Source organism: Salmo salar, chromosome ssa07 (genome assembly GCF_905237065.1).
Source record: "Salmo salar chromosome ssa07, Ssal_v3.1, whole genome shotgun sequence".
Classification (NCBI taxonomy): domain Eukaryota; kingdom Metazoa; phylum Chordata; class Actinopteri; order Salmoniformes; family Salmonidae; genus Salmo; species Salmo salar.
In genome coordinates this window covers 25,139,412-25,167,328 of record NC_059448.1, presented here as the reverse complement: position 1 = coordinate 25,167,328, position 27,917 = coordinate 25,139,412, and the positions used below count along the sequence as shown (strand labels likewise).

Here is a 27,917-nt window from a genome sequence, read left to right as displayed (position 1 = left end):
CCTCTACAGCTCGTAAAGCCGCTACATACTGGAGCAGTGAAACGTTCTAAGTCACGTGAAGTCACACTTTTAAAAAGGTAGCCCAACAACAGTCCTAATCGTTGTAACGCCCTGGTGGTTGAAAATGGTAACACGCACACACACACACACAGTAAGAAAAGATTTTCATTTACTTTCCCTCACCAAAATCATGACAATATAACAGTACATGGATCGATCAACGGTTACATTTTCTCTAATCTTTACAAATGTATACCGAACAAAAATATAAACACAACATGTAAAGTGTTGGTACCATGTTTCATGAGCTGAAATAAAAGATCCCAGAAATGTTCCATTCGCACAAAAAGCTTATTTTTCTCAAATTGTGTGCACAAATGTGTTTACATCCCCGTTAGTGAGCATTTCTCCTTTACCAAGATAATCCATCTACCTGACAGGTGTTGCATATCAAAAAGCTGATTAAACAGCATGATCATTATACAGGGGCACCTTAAAATGTGCAGTTTTGAGGGAGCGTGCAATTGGCATGCTGACTGCGGAAATGTCAACCAGAGCTGTTGCTGGAGAATTGAATGTTAATTTCTCTACCATATGCCGCCTCCGTCTTTTTAGAGAATTTGGCAGTGCGTCCAACCGGCCTCACAACAGCAGACCACGTGTATGGCGTTGTGTGGGTGAGTGGTTTGCTGATGTCAACGTTGTGAACAGTGCCCCATGGTGGCAGTAGGGTTAGGGTATGCGCAGGCATAAGCTACGAACAATGAACACAATTGCATTTTATCGATGGCAATTTGAATGCACAGATATCCCGTAAAAAGATCCTGAGGTCCATTGTCGTGCCATTCATCCGCCGCCATCACCTCATGTTTCATGATAATGCACGGCCCCATGTCGCAAGGATCTGTACACAATTCCTAGAAGCTGAAAATGTCCCAGGTCTTCCGTGGTCTGCATACTAACCAGACATGTCACCCACCCATTGAGCATATTTGGGATGCTCTGGATCGATATGTACAACAGCGTGTTTCAGTACCCGCCAGTCTCCAGAAACTTTGCACAGCCATTGAAGAGGAGTGGGACAATTCCCAGTCATGTGAAATCCATAGATTAGGGCCTAATGAATTTATTTAAATTGACTGATTTCCTCATATGAATTGTAACTCAGTAAAACCTTTGAATTTGTTGCATGTTGCATTTATATTTTTGTTCAGCGTACATACGGTCTAACATTTCAGTTAAACACTTTGAACGTTTTGGTGTTCAGAAATGCTTGGCTCAAGTAATGCTGATTTAGATGTACAGTTGTAAATAGTGTCTTACACAGTGTTAGCTACCAAGGTAGACCAATGACTGCAAAACGGTGATTACATTCACAGTCATCTCCAAGGCAACATGCGTATCTTGTCTGACGTAAATTTGTAACTTTGTGATCGCAGGTGATTCAAGTTTGTGGCATTGATTGCTGACTTCAGGAAGCAGAGGGAACATGCCCCGATCCACATCAACGGGGCCTGCAGTAGAGAGTCAGCTGTTTTTAAGTTCCTCAGCGTCCACATCACTGAGGACTTGACATGGACCAACAACACCACCACTCTTGTCAAGAGAAAGCAACAGCGTCCCTACTTCCTATGGCGGCTGAAGAAATTCTGCATGAGACCTGGGTCCTCTCCAAATACTATCGCTGCACCATTGAGAGCGTCCTGACTGGTTGCATCACGGCCTGGTACGGGAATTGCTCTGTCCACAACCGCAAGGCCCTCCAGCAGGTGGTAAAGATGGCCCAGTACATCACTGGCACTGTGTTCCCACCCATCCAGGAGATCTACTCAAAGCGGTGCCGGAGGAAGGCCTGCAGCAGACGGTATCGGAGCACACACACACACACACACACACACACACACACACACACAAACCACAACTGCTGATACCAAAGTCTTATTATGATTGGTAAATACTAGACTCTAAATTGTGCCTTCCTGTATTACACTTATGCTAAAACGTTTATTTTATTCTACCGAGCCATTAATGTTCGTATTCTTATATTTTATTATTTCTTATTGTTGTTGCATTGTCGAGAAGGAACCTGCAAGTAAGCATTTCGGCGGACGGTGTATACCGTACATGCGACTAATACAACTGGAAGCTAGTGAATTTGTACCAAAAATAATCTCTGCCAATGAAAATAGTTCGTCGTCCGTTTGTTATCTGATGTACTCCTCACAAAGATTCCTTGATGAGTGCAGAGAGCCTCTTGAAAGCCTGTGGAGAAAGAAAGAGAAGGTACATTTATTGCCTTCAAGTGTGTGTGTATGTGTGGCTGCATTTGCATGTGTGTGTGTTTCTTTACCTCGTCGATCTGTTGCGGTGTGGAGAGGGAGAAGGCCGCTCTGACATAAGAACACGGGTCTGAGCTGTTGATCATGAATACACCTCCAGGGACCAGCAGCACCTACAGTAGGACAACAGAAAATGTTTAACCAACCAGCACCTACTACCAAATATGGACACTAATACAAAAGGGGCCAAAACTGTACTGCTGCAGTTGGTGGCTGTAGACCCTATGAGCTTCTGTCATAGTTCATTTGCTCGCTCTCTCACACACACACACTTATCTTGAAGCTCTGAATTATGTATCATAAAACTGATGCTTGTACAGTAGATTCTGTGTGCTGATATTAAATTAGCTATTACTTTTACCATTTCCCAGACCCACTCTGTACATAACCAGCCTTTTATAATCTACTGCAATTGGCTTCAATTGTTTAGTGCAGTGTGGGGAAAATATCCCATGTTAGATTTTAAAAAGCCCCGATTGGGTTTCCTGTTCTTTCCACATAGAAGCAGACCAATCAGCGTGGATTTGGAGTGTTCTTATGTGGGCGGGGGGAAACCGCGGGATTTTAAATCCATTTGCCTTCTTGGATAATGGCAGCTTCACATACTATCCAACATCCTATTCCTGACAAGCACTAGCCCGGCCCTTAGTGAAAATCTCTTGCTGCTCATCCTGCATGCATGAGTAGGACATTAACTCCAGACAACAAAAACACACAGTAGGGTTACCTGTCGCTTGTTGTTAAAGGAGAAGTTCACTTAATTTGAACCAAATCTCTATTTTCAATGTAAATGGCATGGTATAGAAGTGTCAAACACATTTTTGGGGGATATCTACTTGCTTTCGAGAAACTTACCCCACCAGTAATATACTTCCTTATGCTTGTTCTGCAGTTGTGGGGGCACAGAAAAAACGTGAGCAAAAGCTCCAAAAACACATCAACGCTCTCAGTATGGTGATGCAGAACTTTCGCTGTTGTACACACGAAACTGTGTCAGTCCGAACTTCCTCCGCGATGTTGTATTCCACGTTGTGCGACTCGAGTGATACTTCGACGTCGCCCACGATCCTTTTCCGTGTGCTCTACATGGAGAAGCAGCACTGCTGGATAGAGGAAACGTCTCCAATGGAATATAACGCCGCGAATAACGTTCGGAATGACACAATTTCACGTGTACGACATCTAAAGACCTGCATCACTATACTGAGAGCATCGCGGGTTTCTAAAAGGAGGTATTTTTTAGTGTTTTTGAGCCTTTGTTCATGTTTTTCCTGTGCCCCTACAACTGCAGAAAAAACATAAGGAAGTATATTGCTGGTGTGGTAAGTTTCTCTAAAACAAGTGAGATCACAAAAAAAGTGTCTGGGCCCCTTCTATAACATACCATTGACATCGAAAATAGATATTTGGTTCAAATAAAGTAAACTTCTTCTTGAAGTATCTAAAATATAGATATTATAAACGACAGGGACCTCCCAAAGATACAGGACTTCCATGTAAGTGGACTGTTTTAAAAACACCAAACATAATCTCATTCAGTCAAACAGGTTGTATTAGTTTAGTCAGTGTGTGTGTGAGCTGTGGTGGAGCCCGAGATCAGGTGGGCCTGTAGGGTAGAGTTTCGACTGTGTGTGTTTGTGTACCTACCTCCTTCTCCATAGCCTTCTCCATGATCAGCTTCTGGGTGTCTGCGACGCCCTTCACCTTGATCCACAGGAACATGCCTGCAGCTGGGGAGTGCCACTCTGCCACATCTACACACACACAGAGAGAGAGAGAGAGAGAGAAGAGGGAAACAGAAAGGTTAGGTCTGGGTATTGTTTGGTGCAGGGATTTTCTTTCTTATTATCCCTTTGGCAAAGCACTACTTCCTCTGATGCTTTGTGATTTTAACAAGGCACCAGCACTGTGTGAGGTGCTGGCTTCATGAGTGTTTTTTTTAATGTTAGGCTTCAAATGGACACAACCATGTGAGTGAGTGAAACGCAAACCTTTGAGCCACTTGTCTGCAGAGGAGAGCATGGCATCTCTCTGTGTTCTGTAAAACTCAATCACTCTGAAAGAGAAAAGGTGTGTCCATCATACTGTAGAGTGCTGAACTGCTCATATTGTAATCAATAACCCCCCCCCCAAAAAAAGCAATAATTGCACAACAACATATAACACAAACAACTCATATCTCCAGCTATATTGACACCATATATGCTTGTTGTTTATACAGCTGCCAGTGGTACGACCTTTGACCTACCCATCTATGTGGTTGAGGAAGCCTTCTTGACCCCAGCCATGCAGCAGCTGGGACACCATGAGCTGGAGAGGGAGAGATGGAGAGAAGGAGAGAGGGTGGAGTAGTCAACACTGCATCTGTTGCACATGGGAGTTAACTCTTTCTGAATTCCATATTGTCTAGAACATTCCATGCTTCTATATCACCAAACAGATGTAACGATCAGAGAGACAGAAAGATGTGAGTATAGAGCTAGACAGTGTGCTCGTCTTTTGACTCACACATCCTCATATACCTAATCCTAACTTCCTTCTGTATGCGTGAAAATAACCCACAGATGTTACGATAACATGATATTCGTCTACAAAGAGCAGGCAGCGCGTGAGCGTGACTGTCTCGCTCTGCCACCTCATGAAAAGTGAATTAGTGTTGCATTAAAGGAAAAATCCAGAAACGTGACGATGTGGCCGGTGACACTTTGCTTCTTGAAAGTCCAATTATCTTGAAAACTTGCCCGCTGACATGCAACAAAAATTGTTGGGACTGCATCAACCATGGACCAATGAAATAAATACCAAAATATTGTTTTTGAGTGGATTTTTTTCTTTAACCTCTGACACGGATTAAACAACTAACGCTTTCTGTCGACTCTCATCTCTATGGGGGAACACAGACAATTATGCCACTAATCTATACTGAGAATGGTCCAGTACATTCACAGAATGAAATAGAACACAATATAGCAATATCTCTCTCGATGATTGCATTTCTCTTGTTGTTGCTATGGTAACTACTCACATTAAAACTGCTGCCAACTGTCTCTTCTGACAAAATAACTTAAAGAAAAAAAACAACAATAATCAAGGTCGTATTCACAAGCAACCAAATGGGAAGAAGGCAGGCCAAAACGTGAAGGGACTACCTGAAATGTTCACTACCTTGTTTTACCTTTTTTCCCCACGTTTTCTGTTGGAGAACGTGTTGCTACTTCGTGCACTAATGAAAACGCAGTTTCATGTTTTGCTGTGATTACAGTCACAGGAAAGAAGCCTCTTATGGGATTTAAACAATGGCTAGAGACTAGAGGCAAAGTAGAAAATACAACCAAACATTACAGGAAAGTAAATATGCCTGAACATATTTATTACCATGTACCATTCATTTTAAAGGGGATGGTATGGCAGTTTACTAAGACATGCATGCTATTTTACTTATTTATTACTACATGCTACTACATGTGTTTCAAAGCGAATGGTGGGGTAGTTTACTACTAGGTCTACTTTTAAAGGGGAAGGTGATGCAATTTTAGAGGGGGTGATGGGGTTAGAAGTAGAGGTTCATTCACCTGTGTGAAGGTGCTGGTATGCATTGTAGAAGCCTGAATGTGGAGTACCACTCTGTCCACCAGTGGCTTGGGCCCAGTCACGAAGCCTATCCTCAGCCTGCAAAGACAGACACAGAGGGTCATACCTGCAGAGACACACACACACACACACACACACACACACACACACACACACACACACACACACACACACAGGAAAGGCAGACATGGGCCATTTCACTGGTGAAGGAACATCATAACAACAACAACGAGCAGTGTGTCCTCTTGTCTTTCTAGGCACAGCAGTGCTGCATCCTGTGTGTGTGTGTGTGTGTGTGTGTGTGGACGTGGTTAACTATTATTGTGGGGACCAGAAGTCCCTACAAGAATAGTAAACAAACAAACATTTGACCAACTGGGGACATTTTGTTACTCCCCACAAGGTCAAATGCTATTTCTAGGGGGTTTAGAGTTAAGGTTAGAATTACATTAAGGGTTAGGAGCTAGGGTTAGTTTTAGGGTTAAGGTTAGGTTTTTGGGTTAAGGTTAGGGTTAAGGTTAGGGTAAGAGTACGGGTTAGAGGTTTGGGAAAATAGGATTTTGAAAGGGACTGAATTGTGTGTCCCCACAAGGTTAGCCGTACAATATTGTGTGTGTGTGTGTGTGTGTGTAATACCTACTGGGAATAGCACAAGGTAATTCAATTGTCCACATGAACTGGAAAAACAAGGACTCAATAACCCACTGAGTACACAGCTTCTGACAGTCTCTCGGTAAACAAGTTCTGACAACCACATAGAGAGACAGACTACAAAGTTGTACTAAAGTAGCTAGTAATAGTGTAATAACAAACTGAACAGGTCTTTTTTTAACTATATATTTTTAAGTCTTTGTATGTTTATTGGATAGAGAGATAGAGGTGAAAGGTAGGTCAGAGATTGCTGAAAGAGTAGTGGGCCGGATTCGAACCCATGCTGGCAGTGGTACATCGTACATGTGCTCCAGAGACAGCGGCTTAGACTGCTAGACCACCCTAGGCTACTGGACAGGTCTCTCTTGGCAAAGAGATGGTTCTCAATTAGACAAACCTGCATAAATAAAAGGTAAATTAATACAGTGACTGTACTTCCTTCTTCCTCCCTGACCTATGACCTCTAAACCCACATAGTTGCCTTGGCGATCTGACAGTCTGCCTCACCCTGATGACAGGATCTTTGAGAAGGAGTCTGTCCTGATGATTCTCCCGTCAACGTCCATGGAGAGAAATGTGGGAGCCCAAGGCTGCAGAGAGGGAGAAAGACACATGAGCAGCCTGTTCTATTATATACAGTAGGGGTGATGCCAGTGCAGTGTCCCAATAAAACATACAAAGTCATAATACATTAAACAATTAAACAATTTTTACCTTGTCAAACTGTAGGAAGTAATAGGGGTCGTCCTCAATAATAAGGAGGTCATACTGCCTGGCAAGCTGTCAAAACGACAACAAAATCTTGACTCATTCTGTGAAGTAGACCTTCAGGGAAATCATTATTCTACAGAGGCCTGAATTGAACTAGCACAATCATTCCAGAAAGAAACCCTCCCTTTCCCTTCGCTCCCATATGCATGAGTCAGTAACCTGACCAGGACCGTGTCAAACTCTGGCCCTATTTGAATAAGCCTGTTAAGGAAATCATTAATAAGAACTAGAACAATGGATTCAGATTGGGTCCCTCCCAATTTCCTTCCCGAATGTCCGTTGGTCTGGTCCCAGATCCGTTTGTGCTGTCTTGCTAACTCAGAGACAGCACACAGGACAGCACAAACAAATCTGGGACCAGGCTATAGACACTATGTGTCATTGTGGCTGTAATATACACTATGGCTTTGTACTCTGCAGTCTGTATTCTATTCAAATTGGTTGCCTCCCTTTCCTTCCCTTTCCCTTCCTATCCAATCGAACTCAAGAGAATATTTTTCAATAGAAGCATCTCTAACATCAGATATGTACAGTGCGGTATCCCTCAGGGCAGTTGCCTTGGGCCGTTACTCTTCTCTATTTTTACAAATGATTTGCCACTTGTCTTACAAGAAGCTAAAATGACTATATATGCTGATGATTGCACATTAAACACATCAGCACCTACAGCCAGTGAGCTCACTCAGTCTCTCAGCAAGGAGTTACAGTCAGTGTCAGAATGGGTAATAAACTGTTCTTAAATACATCTAAAACCAAAAGCATTGTATTTGGTTCAAAGCATTCTTTTAGACCTTAACCTCAACTGGAGTTGTGCATGAAGGGTGTGACCATTGAACAAGTTGAAGAAGCTGAACTCCTAGGAGGAACATTGGATGGTCAGTTATCATGGTCAAGTCAAATTGACAAAGTTGTTGTGAAGATGGGGAGAGGTATGTCTGTTATATAAACATGTTCTGCGTTTTTGACACAACGATCAACTATACTAGTTGTTCAGGCTCTGATCTTGTCCCATCTTGATGCCTGTCCGATAATGTATTCAGGTGCAGAAAAGACAGACCTGGCTAAGCTGCAACTGGACCAAAACAAAGCAGCACGCCTTGCCCTTAACTGCACACACAGAACTAACATCAACAACATGCATCATAGTCTTTCATGGTAGAGGGTTGAGGAGAAATGGACTACTTCTCTTCCTGTCTTTTTAAGAAACATTTGTCTGTTGAAAATGGCTAAACACTTGTCTAATCTATTTGCATACACTTCAAACAGACATACATACCCCACCAGCCATACCACTATGTGTTTCTTCACGGTAACCAATACAAAAACAGATTTAATGAGTCGCTCAGTTATGTGTAGAACCATGTCATCATGGAATGCTCTGCCACCAGAGGTTACTCTGGCAACAAAAAAAAAGCTTTAAAAAAATGATTGTATCAGAATGTCTCTCAGCTTTTTAAAGATCTAATTGAACTGTACATAAGAATATGAAGATGTACTGTATATATGAATAGTGTGTAAATAGTATTGTTGTTGTCGTCTCTTGGTGTCTTTCCAATATATAACTCCTATTTTTATTTTGAATGTAATATCATTTTGAATGTAATATAATATCTTATGTTGTTCTTGTCTATATCTGTTCTGTACATTGTCATGTATTTGTACGTTTTATGCCGACCCCAGGAAGAGTAGCTGCTGCATGTGCAGTAGCTAATGGGGATCTGTTTGAATACTTCCTTGAGGTTTCCTTGAGGTAAGCACTGATCTAAAAGCATTTGGAGAGGTGAAAGCAAGGTTACCACCCTGCTACTTTCACCAATTCAGATCTGGGACTACTTCAAGGAAAGTAGGAAGGAAGGATGCATTTCTGAACTATTTGAATAGGGCCTATGGGTCTGGAGACTTTACCGTACCTCGTAGACCTCCCTCTTCCTCTGGGTGGTCATGGAGGCCCCGGTGGGGTTTCCTCCATTGGGGATTGTGTAGAGGACCCTGGGTACGGTGCTGTGTGGCTTGTGGACATCTGCCGGGTCCCAGCGGGACAGGACCTCCTTCAGCCCACCCGGGATCATACCGTGCTGATCACTGGGCACATTGATCAGGTTACATCCCAATGGCTGGAGCTTGGGACGGCGAACACAGTGTGTGAGTAAGTGTGAGAGTGAGTTTTTCTAACTGTTACTATTAACATTATATTGTTGTTGTTTATCATTATCCGTCAGATTTTGATTTATCAATAGTGGCCTTGCCATTCGTGCTAATAAAGATTATCTGAGTGAGTGAGTGAGTGAGTGAGTGAATGCGCGACAAGAGAGAGAAAGTGATTATATGTGTGTATCTGTGTGTATCTGTGGTTGTGAGTAGAGGTTCTTACTGCAGCGAGCGTTCCAGAGTACGTGGGGGCGTCCAGAAGAACGTTATCTCCAGGATTTACAAGCATTTCAAACACCTGCCAAAAACACAGAGAAAAGTAATAGAGGGGAGGGCAAGAATAGGACAGGCTCATGGGATCACCGGATCATTAGTGGTAGTCAGACCTAACTTACCTTCCTTGCACTTCTCTTCTCTGCTTTATTAAGGAACCTGTTACCTTCTGTGACTGTGATGTGCGGTTGTCGGAGCGAGCTATTTTAAGATCAATACGCTAACAGTAAGTCGTTCTTGATAAGCGTCTGCTATATGACTAAACAGGAAATGTGGTACCTTGCAGAGACCCTCTTGGCTGCCTGTAGTAACACACATGTCCATCTGGCCCTTCTCAGCGCTGTAGTTGGCTGTAGGAGGGTTGTGAAGGTTCTTCTGAAGGTTCTTCATCCAAGTCAACAGCTCCGGGATTCTATATACGGTAGACAGAGGCCTACATTTAAAAAACGTTCCATTCATAGGGGTCGAATCCTAACTTAAGTTGAACTTACAAATTGACATCCATGTGAGACTAAGTGAACATATTGACTTAAGTGGAAATTCAGATTCCCTCATCATGAATAACCTGCAGTTACAAAACATCACCTTATCTTAACCTCACCCTACTTTATCTAACCTTAACCTCATCTTATTTCCTTGAAAAATTTCATTTTTTAAAGCAAGAAATAGACCCAATCATTAATAATAAAACTCGAATAGCAGCCAGGGTATGTCGTAATAAAATGTTCGGTTTTGACATCCAGTAAAACGTTCATCCTAGTGTGCGTAATAGGGTGCTTTTTAGGAAGCAGCCTTGGCTTTATCGTCCTGTTAGCTCTTATCAGAAGTGATTAAACCAACGCTGTGGAAAGCAAAGCAGCGGTTGAGAGCACACGCACGCACACAGGTTGAGAGCTCTACAGACCAATATGAATCACTATTTACTATTTAGACTGTTGTAAAGGTAGATAAGAAGCTGTTAAGAGATAACCTTCTGCCACCGCCATTAACTAGCATAGGTGTCATGCTGTCCTAACCGTTTCAAGGGACAGCGTTGACCAGTTCAAACACGTCGCAATAAAACTCGTTTCAAACCATTCATGTCCGCAGGACTCTACATTCTAAACTCCTGACCGTGCGTAGAGCTAGTCATGTACATTACTCTGTTGGTGTCGCGGAGCCCTTTCAAAGGCTATGGCCTTGTTGACTCTTTCCTATCGCGCTCTGAAGAAGCTTCCGCAGACTTCTGAATGATTTCTGTGGGCTAAGAGACGCTACTTAACAATACACAACGGGTGTGTCCAAGATAGCACCGATTCCCTATAAAAGTAGTGCACTACACTGAGTGTACAAAACTTCTTTACATGACAGCTTTCACCTGGTCTGTCTATGATCCCTTACTGAAGTCACTTGTTAAATCGACTTCAAATCAGTGCAGATGAAGGGGAGGAGACAGGTTAAAGAAGGATTTGTAAGCCTTGAGCCATGGGTTGTGTATGTATGCCATTCAGAGGATGAATAGGCAAGATAAAATAGATAAGTGCCTTTGAACAGTGTATGATAGTAGCTGCCAGGCGCACTGGTTTGAGTGTGTCAAGAACTGCAACGCTGCTGTGTTTTTCACGCGCAACAGTTTCCCGTGTGTATCAAGAATGGTCCACCATCCAAAGGACACCCAGCCAACTTGACAACTGTGGGAAGCATTGGAGTCAATATGGGCCAGCATTGCTGTGGAACACTTTCAACACCTTGTAGAGTCCATGCCCCGACAAATTAAGGCTGTTCTGAGGGCAAAAGGGGGATCAACTCAATATTAGGAAGGTGTTCCTAAGGTTTTGTACACTCAGTGCATGTACAGTGCATTCGGAAAGTATTCAGACCCTTGACTTTTTCCAGATTTTGTTATGTTACAGCATTATTTTAAAATTAATTAAAAAAATTAAAAATGTTTCTTCATTAATTAATAAAACAGGGTTTTAGACATTTTTGCAAATTTATAAAAATAAGAAAAAATAAATACCTTATTTACATAAGTATTCAGACCCTTTCGTCTGAGACTCGAAATTGAGCTCAGATGCATCCTGTTCCCATTGATCATCATTGAGCTGTTTCGACAACTTGATTGGAGTCCACCTGTGGTACATTCAATTGATTGGACATGATTTGGAAAGGCACACACCAGTCTATATAAGGTCCCACAGTCAGAGCAAAAACCAAGCCATGGGGTCAAAGGAATATCCATAGAGCTCCAAAACAGAATTGTCGAGGCAGAGATCTGGGCCTCCATCATTCTTAAATCGAAGAAGTTTGGAACCACCAAGACTCTTCCTAGAGCTGGCCGCCCGACCAAACTGAGCAATCGGGGGAGAAGGGCCTTAGTCAGGAAGGTGACCAAGAACCCAATGGTCACTTTGACAGAGCTCCAGAGTTCCTCTGTGGAGATGGGAGAACCTTCCAGAAGGACAACCATCTCTGCAGCACTCTACCAATCACACGTTTATGGTAGAGTGGCCAGACGGAAGCCACTCCTCAGTAAAAGGCATATGACAGCCGGCTTGGAGTTTGCCATAAGGCACCTAAAGACTCTCAGACCATTTGAAACAAGATTCTCTGGTCTGATGAAACCAAGATTGAACTCTTTGGCCTGAATGTCAAGCGTCACGTCTGAAGGAAACCTGGCACCATCCCTACGGTGAAGAATGGTGGTGGCAGCATCATGCTGTGGGGATGTTTTTCAGCGGCAGGGACTGGGATAATAGTAAAGATCGAGGGAAAGATCAACGGAGCAAAGTACAGAGAAATCCTTGATGAAAACCTGCTCCAGAGCGCTCAGGACCTCAGCCTGGGGCGAAGGTTCACCTTCCAATAGAACAAAGACTCTAAGCACACAGCTAAGACAAGGAAGGAGTGGCTTCGGGACAAGTCTCTGAACGTCCTTGAGTGGCCCAGCCAGAGCCCGGAATTGAACCCGATCAAACATCTCTGGAGAAACCTGAAAATAGCTGTGCAGCAACACTTCTCATTTAACCTGACAGAGAGGATCTGCAGAGAAGAATGGGAGAAACTCCCCAAATACAGGTGTGTCAAGCTTGTAGTGTCATACCCAAGAAGACTCGAGGCTGTAATCACTGCCAAAGGTGCTTCAACAAAGTACTGAGTAAAGGGTCTGAATACTTAAGTAAATGTGATATTTCCGTTTTTATTTTTTAGTACATTTTCAAAAATGTCAAAACTGTTTTTTGCTTTGTCATTATGGGGTATTGTTTGTAGATTGATGAGGGGGGAAAACTATTTAATCCATTTTAGAATAAGGCTGTAATGTAACAAAATGTGGAGAAAGTCAAGGAGTCTGAATACTTTCCAGAATGCACTGTATATACAAAATAGGGTGCCATTTTGGACAGACCCAATGTCTTCTCAGTCACTGACTCACCCGCTGGAGGAAGAGTACTGCAGAGCCCTCTTCATCATGGTCTCGTCGAAGGTGAGCATATCCCCGTTCTTCACCTGGATGGAGCAGGACTGGAAGGGGAACGTGTTGGGGTTGGGAGCCCCTGCGGCCAAGGAGATCATGGATGGGGGTGACCTTTGCTGGATCTCAGCTTTGGGATGGAGGGGGGCAAGACAGATAGGTTACAAAGGTACCAATGAAATAAAAATATCTGAAAACTGACAAAGAACAAAAATACTAAAGAGAAATTCTACATGGCAAAACACAGAATATAGCAATACGGAATAGAGCTCTACAACCATGAGGACTTACTTAACATTCGGATAGGTGAGGGCTTCCGAGCTGCACTGACAGCTGTCAAAAACCGAGCGTAGTTCATGGCTCCTGTAAAATCACCTAACAATCAGCACTGACAGAGCAAGCTTGCCTGTGGTGTGTCAATCGCACCTCCTGGGGAATATAGATACACAATGTGACAGTGCATGATGACACATGGATAGTTGTGGATTCACTTGCCTACTAAATACTAATGCAATGTTGATTGTTGGGTCAAGTTACAAAACATGGAAATAATGTCAATTTACTTGTTTTATCATGGTATAATGATGGGATGCATTCATTACACAATGGTAAGTTTGAGTGTGATATCGTTGGCACTTACTGTGCAGCCCCAAAGTCCACCAGAGGACGCTATTAGAATAATGGCGCCCTCTGCCAAACCTTGGGGCTAGCTACTATGTTGTTTTGCTTCTGCCGTATAGCAACACTGAAGTGGATTATCGTGCACTAAAGGCGGAACAAATATAGGAACAAGTAGAAACATATGCACGGAGTTAGACTGAAATACACTGCACAAAAATCTTAACACAGGAATAAACTTCAGAAGATCAACAACCGATTAATATTACAACCACGTTTGTTTCATGACTGATCTTGCGTATCTTGTGCTTAATCGTACAGTGGCCGCTGCTGGATAATGTATTTTTCCCACTAGCAATAGTCCACACAAGTGGCCGGTGTGTGGACTACATTACCCAGGTGTCAAAATATTATATAATTTTGAGAATACTGTACAGTAATTGTGTAAATCAACTAACTACATACATTCTAAACATGTATAATTGCTCCCATGTCCCCAATAATAAAATCGTAACAAATGATTTGAAACAATTTATGAATGAGTGGAACAGTCGAGAAGCCAAGTCTAGACAGTACTTTCATGGCAGCAGCGTATCCGAATCCACATTCACAATCGTATTCGAAGCCGCAAGGAAAAGTCTACGTTGCTGCTAGCGTAACTTCCTAGCTAGCTATTAGTTTTGATTTCATTGTCTTGTGTATTCTTCAATGACTCTGCATTACTGTCATGTTTATACAAACAACGGGGAAATGCGTTGAAGGAAAGCAGCTTCATCCTTACCTTGATTCGTGAGCAAATAGCGTTAATTTATCGAAAAGGCAGCCAGCTAACTTTAGTTAATTATTCCAGCTAACGTTAGCTAGCTAACTTTAGTCAGTTGTATTTTGTCAAGCGACAACACATGTTGGGCTTGCAAATGCTTAATCAAAGTAGACTATTTGCTACTTATCACGCTATCAAAGCGCGTGACAACTCTCGAGTAGGTGGGTCGTCCCGTGATGGCATTGAGTAGCTAGATAGCTACACAGTAACAAACATTTTGTTTACCTAGCGAACAGCTGCTGGCGACTCTTCCGTAGATGGAGCAAGGCCAACTTGCTAGGATGTAGACTGGCAGAACCCGTTTTCTGGTTTTGATTGATATATACAGTCGTTTCAATGGGGAAAAGGAAAGACATGATCCACCCAAGGTTTATTTTAGGTGAGTTGTTTGTTTACTGTTGATGTTATCCTCCCATCTCTCAAGCATGGTTTTGAATTGAACAATTTACACCATCAGATTGACTACCAGACATATAACATATTATGAAGTGTCCAGAAGCCACTAACGTTAGCCATTCTTTTGAGACATACATGGCAACATAATAATAATAATATGCCATTTAGCAGACAGTCAGCCATGCATGCAGATTGGGGCGGCAGGTAGCCTAGTTAGAACGTTGTGCCAGTAACCGAAAGGTTGCTGGATCGAATCCCCGAGTTGACAAGGTAAAAATCTGGCCTTCTGCCCTTGAACAAGGCAGTTAACCCACTGTTCTCCCGTAGGCCGTCATTGTAAATAAGAATTTGTTCTTAACTGACTTGCCTAGGCCGGAGCCATACTCTACCAACTGAGCCGATAACAACACTATACACTACCAAATAGACTTTGTTTATATATCTTGTCTACATCTCTATTTGTTGTCTGTTACTACAGGTGATGGAGACCATGTGGGCTTACACAGCCTGCATAAGAGGAAACACAAAAAGCACAAGAAGAAGCATCACCGAGACAATGGGCACAGCTCCTACTCCGAGGCCCTGGAGTCAGACTCTGGGATTGTGGTCAAGCCCCCCACACAGCTCAGACTCAAGATCAAACTGGGAGGCCAAACACTTGGGACAAAAAGGTGAGACCTCGCTGCCATTTTAATAGTCTCGCTTGATAGATTTAAAAAAAAAAATGTTGCACAGCGATTTAAGTCAATAAGTCATCGTTTTAGTTAAAGTATAATATTTGGACTTGAAGTGACACATCCGAATTGCCCACTTCGTGCAAATCCGCGTGAATGCGTTGTCTTTTCCTTTGATATGACATACAAATTATTTTCAGCCTACGTTTTATTTCAGGGCTGGGTTTTATTTGAATGATACCACCCATTAGCATGGCATTGTTTATTAATCAGAAACAGCTGCAATGTTCTTCCTCTTCATGACTGAGATGACACTAAACAGCCTTGTCTCTTTTGCCATAGAGCAAACAACCATAGGGGGTGTACATTTATGTTTTTTTCACCACCACTTTTGACATTTTAGCAGAAAAGTATCATAATCCATTGGATAATTTGTAAATTTTCACTTTTTTTGTTTTTTGTTAGTCTGGATTTAAAAAAAGATACCTGACAATTTTAGAAATGGTATAATTGCGTGATATGATGCCATTTTGCAAACCCGCTCCCCCCGATGCCCCAAGATGAATGGCTTTGACCACTAAAGTGTTGCTTCGCTACACGCTCCACTGCTTTGATTGGTGTAACGTTAACTAGAAACCACAAGTGTCTATCCAGATCATGAAAAGGCACCCGCGAAAGAAATTCAAGGGACTTATAGTTACTTGTCATTTGCGGCATGCATGAGCAAAGTCATTGTAGCCTATCATTTCACTTCCCTGTGAGAACCATGAGCACAGGCTGACTTGGCGTGCTGTACCGCATCCAAAGCCTGCCAGCAGCCTACCAAAAGTTGCACTGTGTCCATTACAATGTAAATAAATAAAAAATAATAATTGCATATCAGCAATCTTTCAATAGTTATCCATATTACCGGAGTTTCGTCTTACTCTTTCTAACATTTTTTTGAAATTCGACCCTTATATTTTATCAGGTAAGTTGACTGAGAACACATTCTCATTTACAGCAACAACCTGGGGAATAGTTACAGGGAGGGTGGGATGAATGAGCCAATTGGAAGCTGGGGATGATTAGGTGGCCATGATGGTATGAGGGCCAGATTGGGAATTTAGCCAGGACACCGGGGTTAACACCTCTACTCTTACGATAAGTGCCACGGGATCTTTAGTGACCACAGAGAGTTAGGACACCCGTTTAACGTACCAACCCGAAAGATGGCACCCTACACAGGGCAATATCCTCCATTTCTATGGTAGTTTCGCGGCTGCAATAAAGGGAAGATGCCAAAACTTTGGAGATAATAGAGATTGGCAGCATCTAATGGGGATCCATAATAAATACAAATAGGCCTTTGGTTTCCATCTGTGGTGAGGTTTTCCCTAAATCCAGCTCCTGAATAAGCTGTAGATCCAGCTTGCTAATCTTTTGAATACGGTGGAGTTAAAACAAAACTTAAACAGCAACAACATTAGCTAGCTAGATTAGGTTAGCAAGATGGCTAGCTAACCTTATCTAGCTAGCTACACTGACAGCTGTCAGTGTCCTAATTGTTGATGTTTATTAACTCCACATGGAAATTCCCAATTCGTGACTATGTACAGTACAGTATCGTCATTCTTCGGAGGTGAAACCTGAACGTGCATTTCTTCTGTAGAACAGGAAATTATGTCAAAATAGTGGCAGCAACTTCATCTGGGGGGTTCCTTTAAACGTATGGTTTGTTGTTCTCTCTCTCCTTCTTTTCTCATGAACCAGTGTGCCAACGTTCACTGTGGTCCCTGGTGTAGCCCGCTCCCAGTGTCCTCTAATGATCGAGGACGACGATGACGACTCTGATGATGATAAACCTTCTGAGGGTGTTCCACTTGAGCAGTACCGGGCCTGGCTTGGTGAGTGCAAAGGTCTGTCTCTTACATTCATCATATCCACTCATGTTCAATATAAAAGTAATTATGTGCTTAATGTGACTTATTTACTATATATACACTCCATATACAGTGCATTCGGAAAGTAGTCGGACCCCTTAACTTTCTCCACATTTTATATTACAGCCTTATTCTAAAATTGATTAAATCGTTTTTTACCCCCTCAATCTACACATAATACCCCATAATGACAAAGCAAAAACAGGTTTTTAGAAATGTTTGCAAATTCATCAAAAATAAAAAACTGAAATATGACATTTCCGTAAGTATTCAGACCCTTAACTCAGAACTTTGAAGCACCTTTGGCAGTGATTACAGCCTCGAGTCTTCTTGGGTATAACGCTACAAGCTTGGCACACCTATATTTGAGGAGTTTCTCCCATTCTTCTCTGCAGATCCTCTCATGCTCTGTCAGGTTGGATGGGGAGCTTTGCTGCACAGCTATTTTCAGATCTCTCCAGAGATGTTCAATCGGGTTCAAGTCCGGGCTCTGGCTGGGCCACTCAAGGACGTTCAGAGACTATTCCTGAAGCCACTCCTGCGTTGTCTTGGCTGTGTGCTTAGGGTCGTTGTCCTGTTGGAAGGTGAACCTTCGCCCCCAGTCGTAGGTCCGGGATGCTGGCCTTCCAGGCAGAGTTGCAAAGAAAAAGCCATATCTCAGACTGGCCAATAAAAAGAAAAGATTAAGATGGGCAAAAGAACAGATACTGGACAGAGGAACTCTGCCTAGAAGACCAGCATCCCGGAGTCGCCTCTTCACTGTTGACGTTGAGACTGGTGTTTTGCGCGTACTATTTAATGAAGCTACCGGTTGAGGACTTGTGAGGCGTCTGTTTCTCAAACTAGACACTCTAATGTACTTGTCCTCTTGCTCAGTTGTGCACCGGGGCTTCCCACTCCTCTTTCTACTCTGGTTAGAGCCAGTTTGCGCTGTTCTGTGAATGGAGAAGTACACAGTACTGTACAAGATCTTCAATTTCTTGGCAATTTCTCGCATGGAATAGCCTTCATTTTTCAGAACAAGAATAGACTGACGAGTTTCAGAAGAAAGTTCTTTGTTTCTGGCCATTTTTGTGCCTGTAATTGAACCCACAAAATGCTGATGCTCCAGATACTCAACTAGTCTAAAGAAGGCCAGTTTTATTGTTTCTCTAATCAGAACAACAGTCTTCCGCTGTGCTAACATAATTGCAAAAGGGTTTTCTAATGATCAATTAGCCTTTTAAACTGATGAACTTGGATTAGCTAACACAACGTGCCATTGGAACACAGGAGTGATAGTTGCTGATAATGGGCCTCTGTAGACTTTCCATAAAATAATCTGTCATTTACAACATTAACAATGTCTATACTGTATTTCTGATCAATTTGATGCTATTTTAATGGACAAAAAATGTGCTTTCCTTTCAAAAACAAGGACATTTCTAAGTGACCAAAAACTTTTGAACAGTAGTGTATGTATTCACACCCCTTTGCTATGGCACTCCAAATTGAGCTCAGGTGCATCCAATTTCCTTTGATCTGTATATATTTTTCAATATATTTGCATACATTTCTAAAAAACATGTTTTCACTTTGTCATTATGGGATATTGTGTGTAGATGGGTGGGAAACAAATCAATTTTGAATTTAGGCTGTATCGCAACAAAATGTGGAATAAGTCAAGGGGTATGAATACTTTCTGAAGACTCCGAATAAATAAGTTCACTGCACAAGGCAAATGTTTAATGTAATTTCAGTGAGCCTGTTTCTGTCTTTGCCAAACATGAAGTGTTTGAATAAAATGGCATGCTATTTAATATCTTTTTAATATCATAACCATGCACTTGTTTTCTTTCTGTTCCCTGCCTCCAGATGAGGACAGTAACCTGGACCCGTTTCCTCTGCCGGACTCAGACTCCCCGGGTAAGCCGGTGGACGAGGAGGAGAAGTGGCTGGACGCCCTGGAGAAAGGAGAGCTGGACGACAACGGAGAGCTGAAGAAGGAGATCGATGAGTCCCTGCTCACAGCCAGACAGGTAATGTAACAAGAGAGCAGGCCTCAGACTAGTCTGTCATATCAAGGTAGGGATGACTTTCACTTGACCATGTGGTTTGACTTGAATTTTGCCAGGTCACAATATGATCTGAGAAACGGCTATTAGATAAAGGAAAATTCCAGCCAAAAACGTTCTTTTGGTATTTGTTTCATTAGTCCATTGTTGATATAGTCCCTAAATGTTTTGCATGGCAGAAATTAAGTTTGAGATATTTCTGTATTTTGAAAGTTATGTATCTTAACTTGATTGCTGACATGCAAAACATTTAGGGACTATATCAACAATGGACTAATAAAACAAATACCCAAAGTTTTCGTGTGGTGTTTTCCATTAAAAACTTGGAAGATTACAGAAAATCCTGAAATATTTATGTAAAGCTTTAGGTCTACATCCTACTGAACCTGAATGCTTGTGTGTGTGTGCTTCTGCCTTACAGAAAGCCCTCCTGCACAAGCAGCAAAACCAGCCCCTCCTGGAGCTGCCCATGGGCTACAAGGAGAAGGAGATGACCACCGAGATGATGCAGAAGAGAGAGGAGTGTGCCCGCAAGAGGCGCCTGCAGGCGGCCAGGAAGGCAGAGGAGGACAAGAACCAGACCATCGATAGGCTCACCAAGACCTCCAAGGCCAAGATCAAGGGTATGAGGGAGCGTAAGTCCAAGCAGGCCCAGTGTCCCATGGTCCGCTACTGTGACTCAGCCCAGGGAATGGGGATTTCGTTCCCAACAGGGGTGCTTGCCCCGACCCCGGCTTCCCTGTGCCCCCCTCCCCTGGCACCGGTAGGCTGCGGGATAAACGGGTGCAGTAATCTGAAGAGGTACTCGTGCTCCAAGACTGGGATCCCTCTCTGTAGTCTGGACTGCTACAAGAAGAATCTGGTCCTTGTTGTGGAGAGTGCCGCTTGAATTTGACCGTTTTCAAATGTTTTGGCTTGTTGGCAGTTCAGACTTTGGTGCTAAATCCATGGACAATGTGTTAGTTTTTTTGTATTTTGACAGATTATGAAAAGGCATTTTTCCGTTTTTTTTCTTCTCTTTTGTGTGATGTTATATAAGTGGTCATTTCAGAATGATGTATACTATCAAGAGTTCAAACCAATGCATCAGTCAGTCAATTTAGTCATGATACTAAGATGACATAATGGAGGCTACAGCAACACTAGGCCCTATCAGACAGCATGTATTTCTTTCATTTCTAGATCCTTAGTTTGTGGAAGTCCACATAATGTAGATTGAATAAGAATTTAAGAAGGCAAGCTTATTTTTGTAACAGCAGGACTGAAATAAGAGCGCTGTTTGCCTGATGATCATGAAGGACTTTCATTTGTATAAATATATGAATGGTTTCGTATTAATTTTGGCAAGCAGAAGCCGTAACACATAACAGCAATAACATGTTTAATAAATTGAGAAAATGACCCAGAGGAAACAAATGTTTCTTTTAATTATCACAAATTATTACATTTCCATACAAAATACTGTACATCTTAAATAAAATACCATAACACATTTATCTTCCTCCAAAACAGCAACATGAATAGAACTCTGGCATGGCAACACAGCCTTAGGTAATGTGGAGAAGATAGCAGGCAAGAACAGTCATTATTTGGTCAGTGCTGTTTGGGATCCTTGGGACGTTCCGAACCTTAACCCTTAGCGTTTTACATTTCAACTGCAATGGCATGACGTAAGAGTTGGTATGTCCCAAGAATGCTGTTTAGACTTTTCCCATATTATTTGGTCTGGCACACTTTAGCTAACAGGAATGTCAGACCCACAGAACTAGAATGAGATATTGCTATGACCAGAACAGCAGAACAATGCTTTCCCTGCAAACTCACATCTACCTGTTAAAAAAATAAAATCCAGCATGTTTTCTGAGGTATTATTACTCAGTTTTTAGTGGCTTGTCCTTCCACACACCCAGAGTCAGAATCTATTCATTACATAGGGAGCTGGGAGCCATTTTGGACACAACATGGTGGCAAGTCCGTTAAGAACAAATTCTTATTTCCAATGACAGCCTACCAGGAGAACAGTGGGTTAATTGCCTTGTTCAGGGGCAGAATGACAGATTTTTTACCTTGTCAGCTCGGGGATTCAATCCAGCAACCTTTCGGGTTACTGGCCCAACGCTCTAACCACTAGGTTAGCTGCCGCCCCAAAACCTGTTTAGTAGGCAAGCGTAGTGGGATGTTACAGATAGAAATGTCATGAACAGAGCTGACGTGATTCCTTATTCCTCATGTTTGTTCCACGTAACATTTCTATCTGAATGCAGTCCTGTTCCACTGGAGCTGATCCAAGGCTAACAGAGAACAACCTTGGTCTGCGAGGTTTCCTTTTACCTGCCTGTCAGGTGATCAAGGCACAAGAGGGACTCTTAGATCCCAGAATATCTCAGACTGACAGGAAGCAGGCGTTGAGGTCAACTGTGAAACCTTTAAGACCAGGGTTGTGTTCATTAGGGAAAACCGTAGCAAAATATTTTGTGATAGAAACGTGAACAAGTGTTTCTTATTGGTGTTTATGTACTCTCTCCCTGACTGTTTTCTTCTGTTTGGTGCCTAATGAACAGGGTTGTGCGCTGCTGTTGTCTGTCTGCCGATAGGTAGTAGTGTTACCAGAGTTCATAAGAGACTGTTGGCAGACGGCTCGTCACAAGGCCAGGCCGAAAGACAGGCGGAAGGCCATCTCCACGGGAACCTCTGCCACAGAGTCATGGAAACACACGTAGAATTCCTGAGGGACGGGTTCTAGAAGCATCCGGCTGGAACACAAACAGAGGGAAATGGCAGTGTGGTTCAAGCTGGAGTATAGGCAGGACGTGTAAAAAAAAACTAAATCAAACAAAAAGCACTAGATGTCCAGAGAGCAGACAATACCGCAGCACCACCTTGATAAATGGACATCTCTATGCCCAGTATATATATATATATGTGTCTGAATTTCACTATAACCCAGAGCCCAGCTGTTACATGTTGGTCTGCTATTCCCAGCCTCTCACTCAAAGTTAACTGGTTTACTTTACCAACCAGACAGACCTCTCTCTCACTGAGGGCACACACACCTCTGAAACCCAGAAGCACGTCCAAAAGCAACAGTCGAGACGTCCCAAAGTGCCATCAGTCATTACTACAAGGACAGCCACCATCCCTACCATACATTCACCCCCCCCAAAAAACCCCCCCCACAGAATATAGAATTCATAACACTGATCCTATATAGCAACAGAGGCAAGATTGAGTCTCCTAAGAATGATGATATCTATCATGTACAGTGGCGCTCACACTACGTAAGTCAAGCAGACATTGTTGCCTTGGTTATGTCTCAAATGGCACCCTACGACTCCCCATAGCACATTGACCAGAGCACTAAATAGTGCACTATATAGGGAATAGTGTGCCATTTGAGATTCACACTGAAACACATTGTCCTCCGATGTACCCCAATCCCCATATAAGTGCACTACTTTTATCCAGGAGCTCTAAATAGTGCACTACAAAAGGAACAGGGTACCATTTAGTTCTGTCACGTACCCTATAACCCAGTAGGTCATGGTGGGAGCCGGCTTCCTCTGGTCGGTCCAGTTCTCAGGTTTACACTGGAACAGAACCCCGTGTTCCTTCACTGGGCCCAGCCCATGGGTCCCCTGGGGTCTGTCTGCACCCGGCCTGCCCTACTCACACAGAGAGAGGTCTAAGAGATGAAACATAAACACACTCCATCTTTTTTATTACAACACAGACATTCTTACAGGGATATGGTGTGTTTGCAGTAGCGACCCGTCATTCAGGGCAGGTGGGCTTTGAGCCCCACCTGTTAAGAAAAAATATATGTTTATATACTGAATAAAAATACAGTGTTGGTCCCATGTTTCATGATCGGAAATACAATTAATAAAGCCGCATACAAACATGGTCTCTTTCTTGAGTAAGGCAGCTCCAAAATGCAGGTGTTTCAGCCTAGCTCGGTGCTTTCTGTGCTGGAGGGGCAGCCAGCAAAAATACAGAGTGCGGGTGTTGGTAGATCTTATCTAATTTCGCCGTGATTTGCTCAGTGTTCTGTCACTCATGGGGACATTATGTCACTGCAGAATCTACGGGAGAGCTAGGCAGTTCAAGCACCCTTGGGTGCTGCCATAGATTTATATTAGAAGTGCCCATCCAAGAAGGCTCAAGGTCATTGGCCACAGATAAAATGATGTCAAATCGCGTTATATCTACCATAGCTTTGATTGGACTGATCATGTCAACACCACACTTTCAAAACCTTTGCTAGAAAGTTAGACAAGCAGACATCAGCATGAATCACGTTGACAATCTACAGGCAAATCCTTGTAATATGAAGAGAATTTATAGATTTATAGAATTTGGTCTCTCCCCCTCATAACTTAGCCTACTGTTCTGACTTAGTGGTGTACATGTAGCCTTTAGCCTGTTTTAGAGAATTGTCATTATCGAATATTGTAAGAGCTTTCATTGTCTGCTTATATGCCCCCTTTATTTATCCTACGGTTCTGACTTGGTGTACAGGGAGAATACTGTAAGAACGGCCCGTATTCTGAATTCTGTAGCTGTACATTTCACAGGTACTGAACAAATAGTTATATCGACTATGTCCATCTTAGCTCGCTCATTAATCCTGAAGAGTCTATTGACGCACCCATGTGTCAATCTAAGTAACATAATTCTTCAATCCCTATCAAAATCTGTCAGTAAGCTAGAGATGTCATTTTTTTGTGTGGGCTGCGTCTCTATCCACCTGTCGTCCTACCGCAACTATTATTACAAACTAATATGACCCCACTATGTAAAGGAGACTCTCACGAACACGATGTTGTTCTCTGTTTTGCTCTACGACCCCCACTGGTAGTTTTGTGCTCCAAACAACACGGGGTTAAATACGTATGTGTAAAAATCTATATATTTGGTGAGTTTTCTTATATCTCCTAGATGTAGGACAGACACATCAAAACCTTATTCCTTATGCAAATAATTTTTTACATTTATGAATGTTATTCAAGGCATTTCTATGGGCTATAGTAGTAAATGCCAAATTAAATATTTTATCAAGTAATATAAAAAGATTTTTGGGGGATACCTAAGGGGGTCCTAAAATTCAAAATCCAATAGCTAAATTATACATTATAAACTCAGCAAAAAAAGAAACGTCCTCTCACTGTCAACTGTGTTAATTTTCAGCAAACTTAACGTGTAAATATTTATATGAACATAACAATATTCAACAACTGAGACATAAACTGAACAAGTTCCACAGACATGTGACTACAGAAATGGAATAATGTGTCCCTGAACAAAGGGGGGGTCAAAATCAAATGTAACAGTCAGTATCTGGTGTGGCCACCAGCTGCATTAAGTACTGCAGTGCATCTCCTCCTCATGGACTGCACCAGATTTGCCAGTTCTTGCTGTGAGATGTTACCCCACTCTTCCACCAAGGCACTTGCAAGTTCCCGGACATTTCTGGGGGGGAATGTCCCTAGCCCTCACCCTCTGATCCAACAGGTCCCAGACGTGCTCAATGGGATTGAGATCTGGGCTCTTTGCTGGCCATGACAGAACACTGACATTCCTGTCTTGCAGGAAATCACGCACAGAACGAGCAGTATGGCTGGTGGCATTGACATGCTGGAGGGTCATGTCAGGATGAGCCTGCAGGAAGGTACCACATGAGGAAGGAGGATGTCTTCCCTGTAACGCACAGCGTTGACATTGCCTGCAATGACAACAAGCTCAGTCTGATGATGCTGTGACACACCGCCCCAGACCATGACGGACCCTTCACCTCCAAATCGATCCCGCTCCAGAGTACAGGCCTCGGTGTAACGCTCATTCCTTCGACGATAAACGCGAATCCAACCATCACCCCTGGTGAAGCAAAACCACGACTCGACAGTGAATGGCACTTTTTGCCAGTTCTGTCTGGTCCAGCGACGGTGGGTTTGTGCCCATAGGTGACGTTGTTGCCGGTGATGATGTCTGGTGATGACCTGCCTTAAAACAGGCCTACAAGCCCTCAGTCCAGCCTCTCTCAGCCTGTTGAGGACAGTCTGAGCACTGATGGAGGGATTGTGCGTTCCTGGTATAACTCGGGCAGTTGTTGTTGCCATCCGGTACCTGTCCCGCAGGTGTGATGTTCAGATGCAATCCTGTGCAGGTGTTGTTACACGTGGTCTGCCACTGTGAGGACGATCAGTTGTCCGTCCTGTCTCCCTGTAGCGCTGTCTTAGGCGTCTCACAGTACAGACATTGCAATTTATTGCCCTGGCCACATCTGCAGTCCTCATGCCTCCTTGCAGCATGCCTAAGGCACATTCACGCAGATGAGCAGGAACCCTGGGGCATTTTTCTTTTGGTGTTTTTCAGAGTCAGTAGAAAGGCCTCTTTAGTGTCCTACGTTTTCATAACTGTGACCTTAATTGCCTACCGTCTGTGAGCTGTTAGTGTCTTAACGACCGTTCCACATGTGCATGTTCATTAATTGTTATTTGGATTTTTGAAAGACAGGGTCCTGAAAAAGGGATGTTTCTTTTTTTGCTGAGTTTATAACCATCTTAAAACAATTCCATATATTACCTTAGTACCTATCCCAACGACTTAAACTTTTAGAGGTTAATGTCGTAATTGAAATTACGGATTGCCTCTTATCCGCTCATCGCTACCTTATGCCATAGTTTGTACATCTCAATTGTTATATTGCTTATATAGGTCTGTCTTATTTGTATTTTATTCGTCATTGTAGGCAATGTTGGAATGATTTCATTGTTTTGCATAACTTTGTGTATTGTAAGTAGCTCATGTGCTTTTCGTCACACGGGAGGGGACACTATATCATGTTGTTGGGTCTGTAACCATGTTTGCCAGTGACAGTCTCTTCTCGTTCAAATATTGGTTTTCAACAAAAAGTTCAGTAATAGACCGATGTAATTCCAGTTGATATTGCGAGGGTTGTATTGTTTGCGCATTGCACTGTCTGTGCGTCTGTATATAGTCTATAAAGTGGATCCTCATGATTGTATTTTCCTTCCCTTTTAGACCACATAGGCCTAATAAAATACTTCAAATGGTAAGCTAACCGTCTCTCTCTCTCTCGCTCCCTCTCTGTGTGTGTGGTGACTTAAAGAAGAGTAAAGTTAAATTCAGCAAGATGTTGAGGCCTTACCTGAACTAACATCTATCTGAACTTCTGTCGCTGTCCATTTTGAAAGTGCTGAATGAACAGGCCTACCTCGTCGCTGCTCGTTTGCTTGCACGTGCTTATACTTACTGCTAAGTGTTAATAACATAAGAATAAACACGATGAATTTAAATGAACATTAAATGTAATAATGCTTGTGTATGGTTCAAAAGTCTAAACTCATGTCGACATTGGTTATTATTGAAGGAGAATGCGGTTCTTATCCAGTTACACAAATCCACAAGGAGTCAGTAGAAACCAGATGTATTTAAGCAAGTCAGCCATATCAGCTAGGGTTTTTAAAAAGGCAGTAAACGAGGCTGAATGAACAGTTTCGCTGCCAGACGAGGCTCCACTGAGAGCCATGGTGCTGAAAGGAAAGCTCAGCTGTTGGGACAGCATTATGTAGGCCTTAACAGTTTGTGGGCACCGTTCGTCACCGTTATAGTGCAATTAATGTATCGTTTAGTGTTGTGTAGTGGCTTTGCTGGCATGCAACTAAAAAAAAAACTGGGTTAGTTTGCCCCACCAAGATGTACATGCTAAAATCGCCACGGTGTGTGTGTGAGAGTGAGTGAGTGAGTGTCGGTCTGTCTGTGTGTGTGTTCTGTATCTTACCCTGGGCGGCAGACTCCGCTGGAAGGCAGCCCGTATGGAGAGGCAGCAGTGGTGGAAGTTGCGAATGAGCTGAGGGTGGATGGAGCCGCTGAACTGGGCCAGTTCCCTGTGTGTAGGAGCGATGAAGATCCCCTGCACCTTCTCCATCAGCACATAGTGGAACAGAGTGTTCTCCGCCCCAGACGTCAACCTGGCCAACACAGAACAGAGAGAGATTGGAATGGATGGAATGGAATAGAATGCAATGGTATAGAATGGAATGGGATGGCACGGAACAGAATAGAAGAGAATGGGGTGGAATAGAATGAGATGGAATAGTGTGATATGGAATAGAATAGGATGGAATGAAAGAATAGGACCACAGCAGAGAGGAGATTTAGGGCGTTATTACAACGGGGAAGGATA

General features: G+C 42.8%; 4 protein-coding genes across 10 annotated transcripts in view; 2 read left to right on the top strand and 2 right to left on the bottom strand.

Moving 5' to 3' along the window:
• clcn3 (chloride channel 3) overlaps nucleotides 1–1,853 on the top strand; it is a 75,058-nt gene extending 73,205 nt beyond the window's left edge. Inside the window, exon 14 of the mRNA XM_014206962.2 lies at nucleotides 1,440–1,853. Coding sequence (XP_014062437.1) covers nucleotides 1,440–1,443 — 4 coding nt within the window. The 3' untranslated portion in view covers nucleotides 1,444–1,853. The remainder of the gene's footprint in view (nucleotides 1–1,439) is intronic.
• Nucleotides 148–15,056, bottom strand: aadat (aminoadipate aminotransferase). Of its 4 annotated transcripts, none has more exons than XM_014207077.2 (14): nucleotides 14,891–15,056; nucleotides 13,516–13,587; nucleotides 13,186–13,354; nucleotides 10,053–10,185; nucleotides 9,724–9,798; nucleotides 9,263–9,472; nucleotides 7,296–7,361; nucleotides 7,089–7,171; nucleotides 5,912–6,008; nucleotides 4,588–4,649; nucleotides 4,331–4,395; nucleotides 3,987–4,093; nucleotides 2,351–2,452; nucleotides 148–2,262 (listed from the first exon to the last, which is right to left on the bottom strand). In XM_014207077.2, the coding sequence occupies exons 2-14, from the start codon at nucleotides 13,580–13,582 to the stop codon at nucleotides 2,221–2,223; spliced, it is 1,278 nt and encodes a 425-aa protein (XP_014062552.1). In that variant the 5' UTR covers nucleotides 13,583–13,587; nucleotides 14,891–15,056; the 3' UTR covers nucleotides 148–2,220. The 4 variants fall into 4 exon arrangements, with proteins under 4 accessions (XP_014062552.1, XP_014062549.1, XP_014062548.1 ...); XM_014207074.2 differs by having other exon boundaries at nucleotides 13,516–13,653; nucleotides 14,891–15,035; XM_014207073.2 differs by having other exon boundaries at nucleotides 13,516–13,653; nucleotides 14,624–14,912.
• Nucleotides 14,762–21,123, top strand: LOC106608882 (INO80 complex subunit B). Of its 2 annotated transcripts, none has more exons than XM_014207080.2 (5): nucleotides 14,762–15,044; nucleotides 15,540–15,732; nucleotides 17,488–17,621; nucleotides 19,512–19,675; nucleotides 20,133–21,123. In XM_014207080.2, the coding sequence occupies exons 1-5, from the start codon at nucleotides 15,002–15,004 to the stop codon at nucleotides 20,598–20,600; spliced, it is 1,002 nt and encodes a 333-aa protein (XP_014062555.2). In that variant the 5' UTR covers nucleotides 14,762–15,001; the 3' UTR covers nucleotides 20,601–21,123. The 2 variants fall into 2 exon arrangements, with proteins under 2 accessions (XP_014062555.2, XP_014062554.2); XM_014207079.2 differs by having other exon boundaries at nucleotides 17,488–17,633.
• Nucleotides 21,112–27,917, bottom strand: part of LOC106608879 (protein inturned) — a 33,759-nt gene continuing 26,953 nt past the window's right edge. For 2 of the 3 annotated variants that reach the window (XM_045721771.1, XM_045721772.1), the window contains exons 15-17: nucleotides 27,513–27,702; nucleotides 23,234–23,373; nucleotides 21,112–22,464 (exon numbers count right to left, since the gene is read on the bottom strand). In XM_045721771.1, the coding sequence (XP_045577727.1) occupies nucleotides 22,353–22,464; nucleotides 23,234–23,373; nucleotides 27,513–27,702 (442 nt within the window). In that variant the 3' untranslated portion in view covers nucleotides 21,112–22,352. Of the gene's footprint in view, nucleotides 22,465–23,233; nucleotides 23,394–27,512; nucleotides 27,703–27,917 lie in introns of all 3 variants that reach the window. The other variant, XR_006770592.1, reaches the window with a different exon arrangement.

What these genes read in the sequence shown, in the direction of transcription:
- aadat (XM_014207077.2), bottom strand. Translation starts at nt 13,582, where the DNA reads ATGAACTACGCTCGGTTTTTGACAGCTGTCAGTGCAGCTCGGAAGCCC. An exon ending in CTCACCTATCCGAATGTTAA is followed by an intron (nt 13,355 to 13,515) that starts GTAAGTCCTCAT and finishes TCCATCCCAAAG; the next exon opens with CTGAGATCCAGCAAAGGTCA. An exon ending in GGAAGAGGGAGGTCTACGAG is followed by an intron (nt 7,362 to 9,262) that starts GTACGGTAAAGT and finishes TCGTTTTGACAG; the next exon opens with CTTGCCAGGCAGTATGACCT.
- LOC106608882 (XM_014207079.2), top strand. Translation starts at nt 15,002, where the DNA reads ATGGGGAAAAGGAAAGACATGATCCACCCAAGGTTTATTTTAG. An exon ending in CTGGCTTGGTGAGTGCAAAG is followed by an intron (nt 17,634 to 19,511) that starts GTCTGTCTCTTA and finishes CCCTGCCTCCAG; the next exon opens with ATGAGGACAGTAACCTGGAC. An exon ending in CCCTGCTCACAGCCAGACAG is followed by an intron (nt 19,676 to 20,132) that starts GTAATGTAACAA and finishes TCTGCCTTACAG; the next exon opens with AAAGCCCTCCTGCACAAGCA.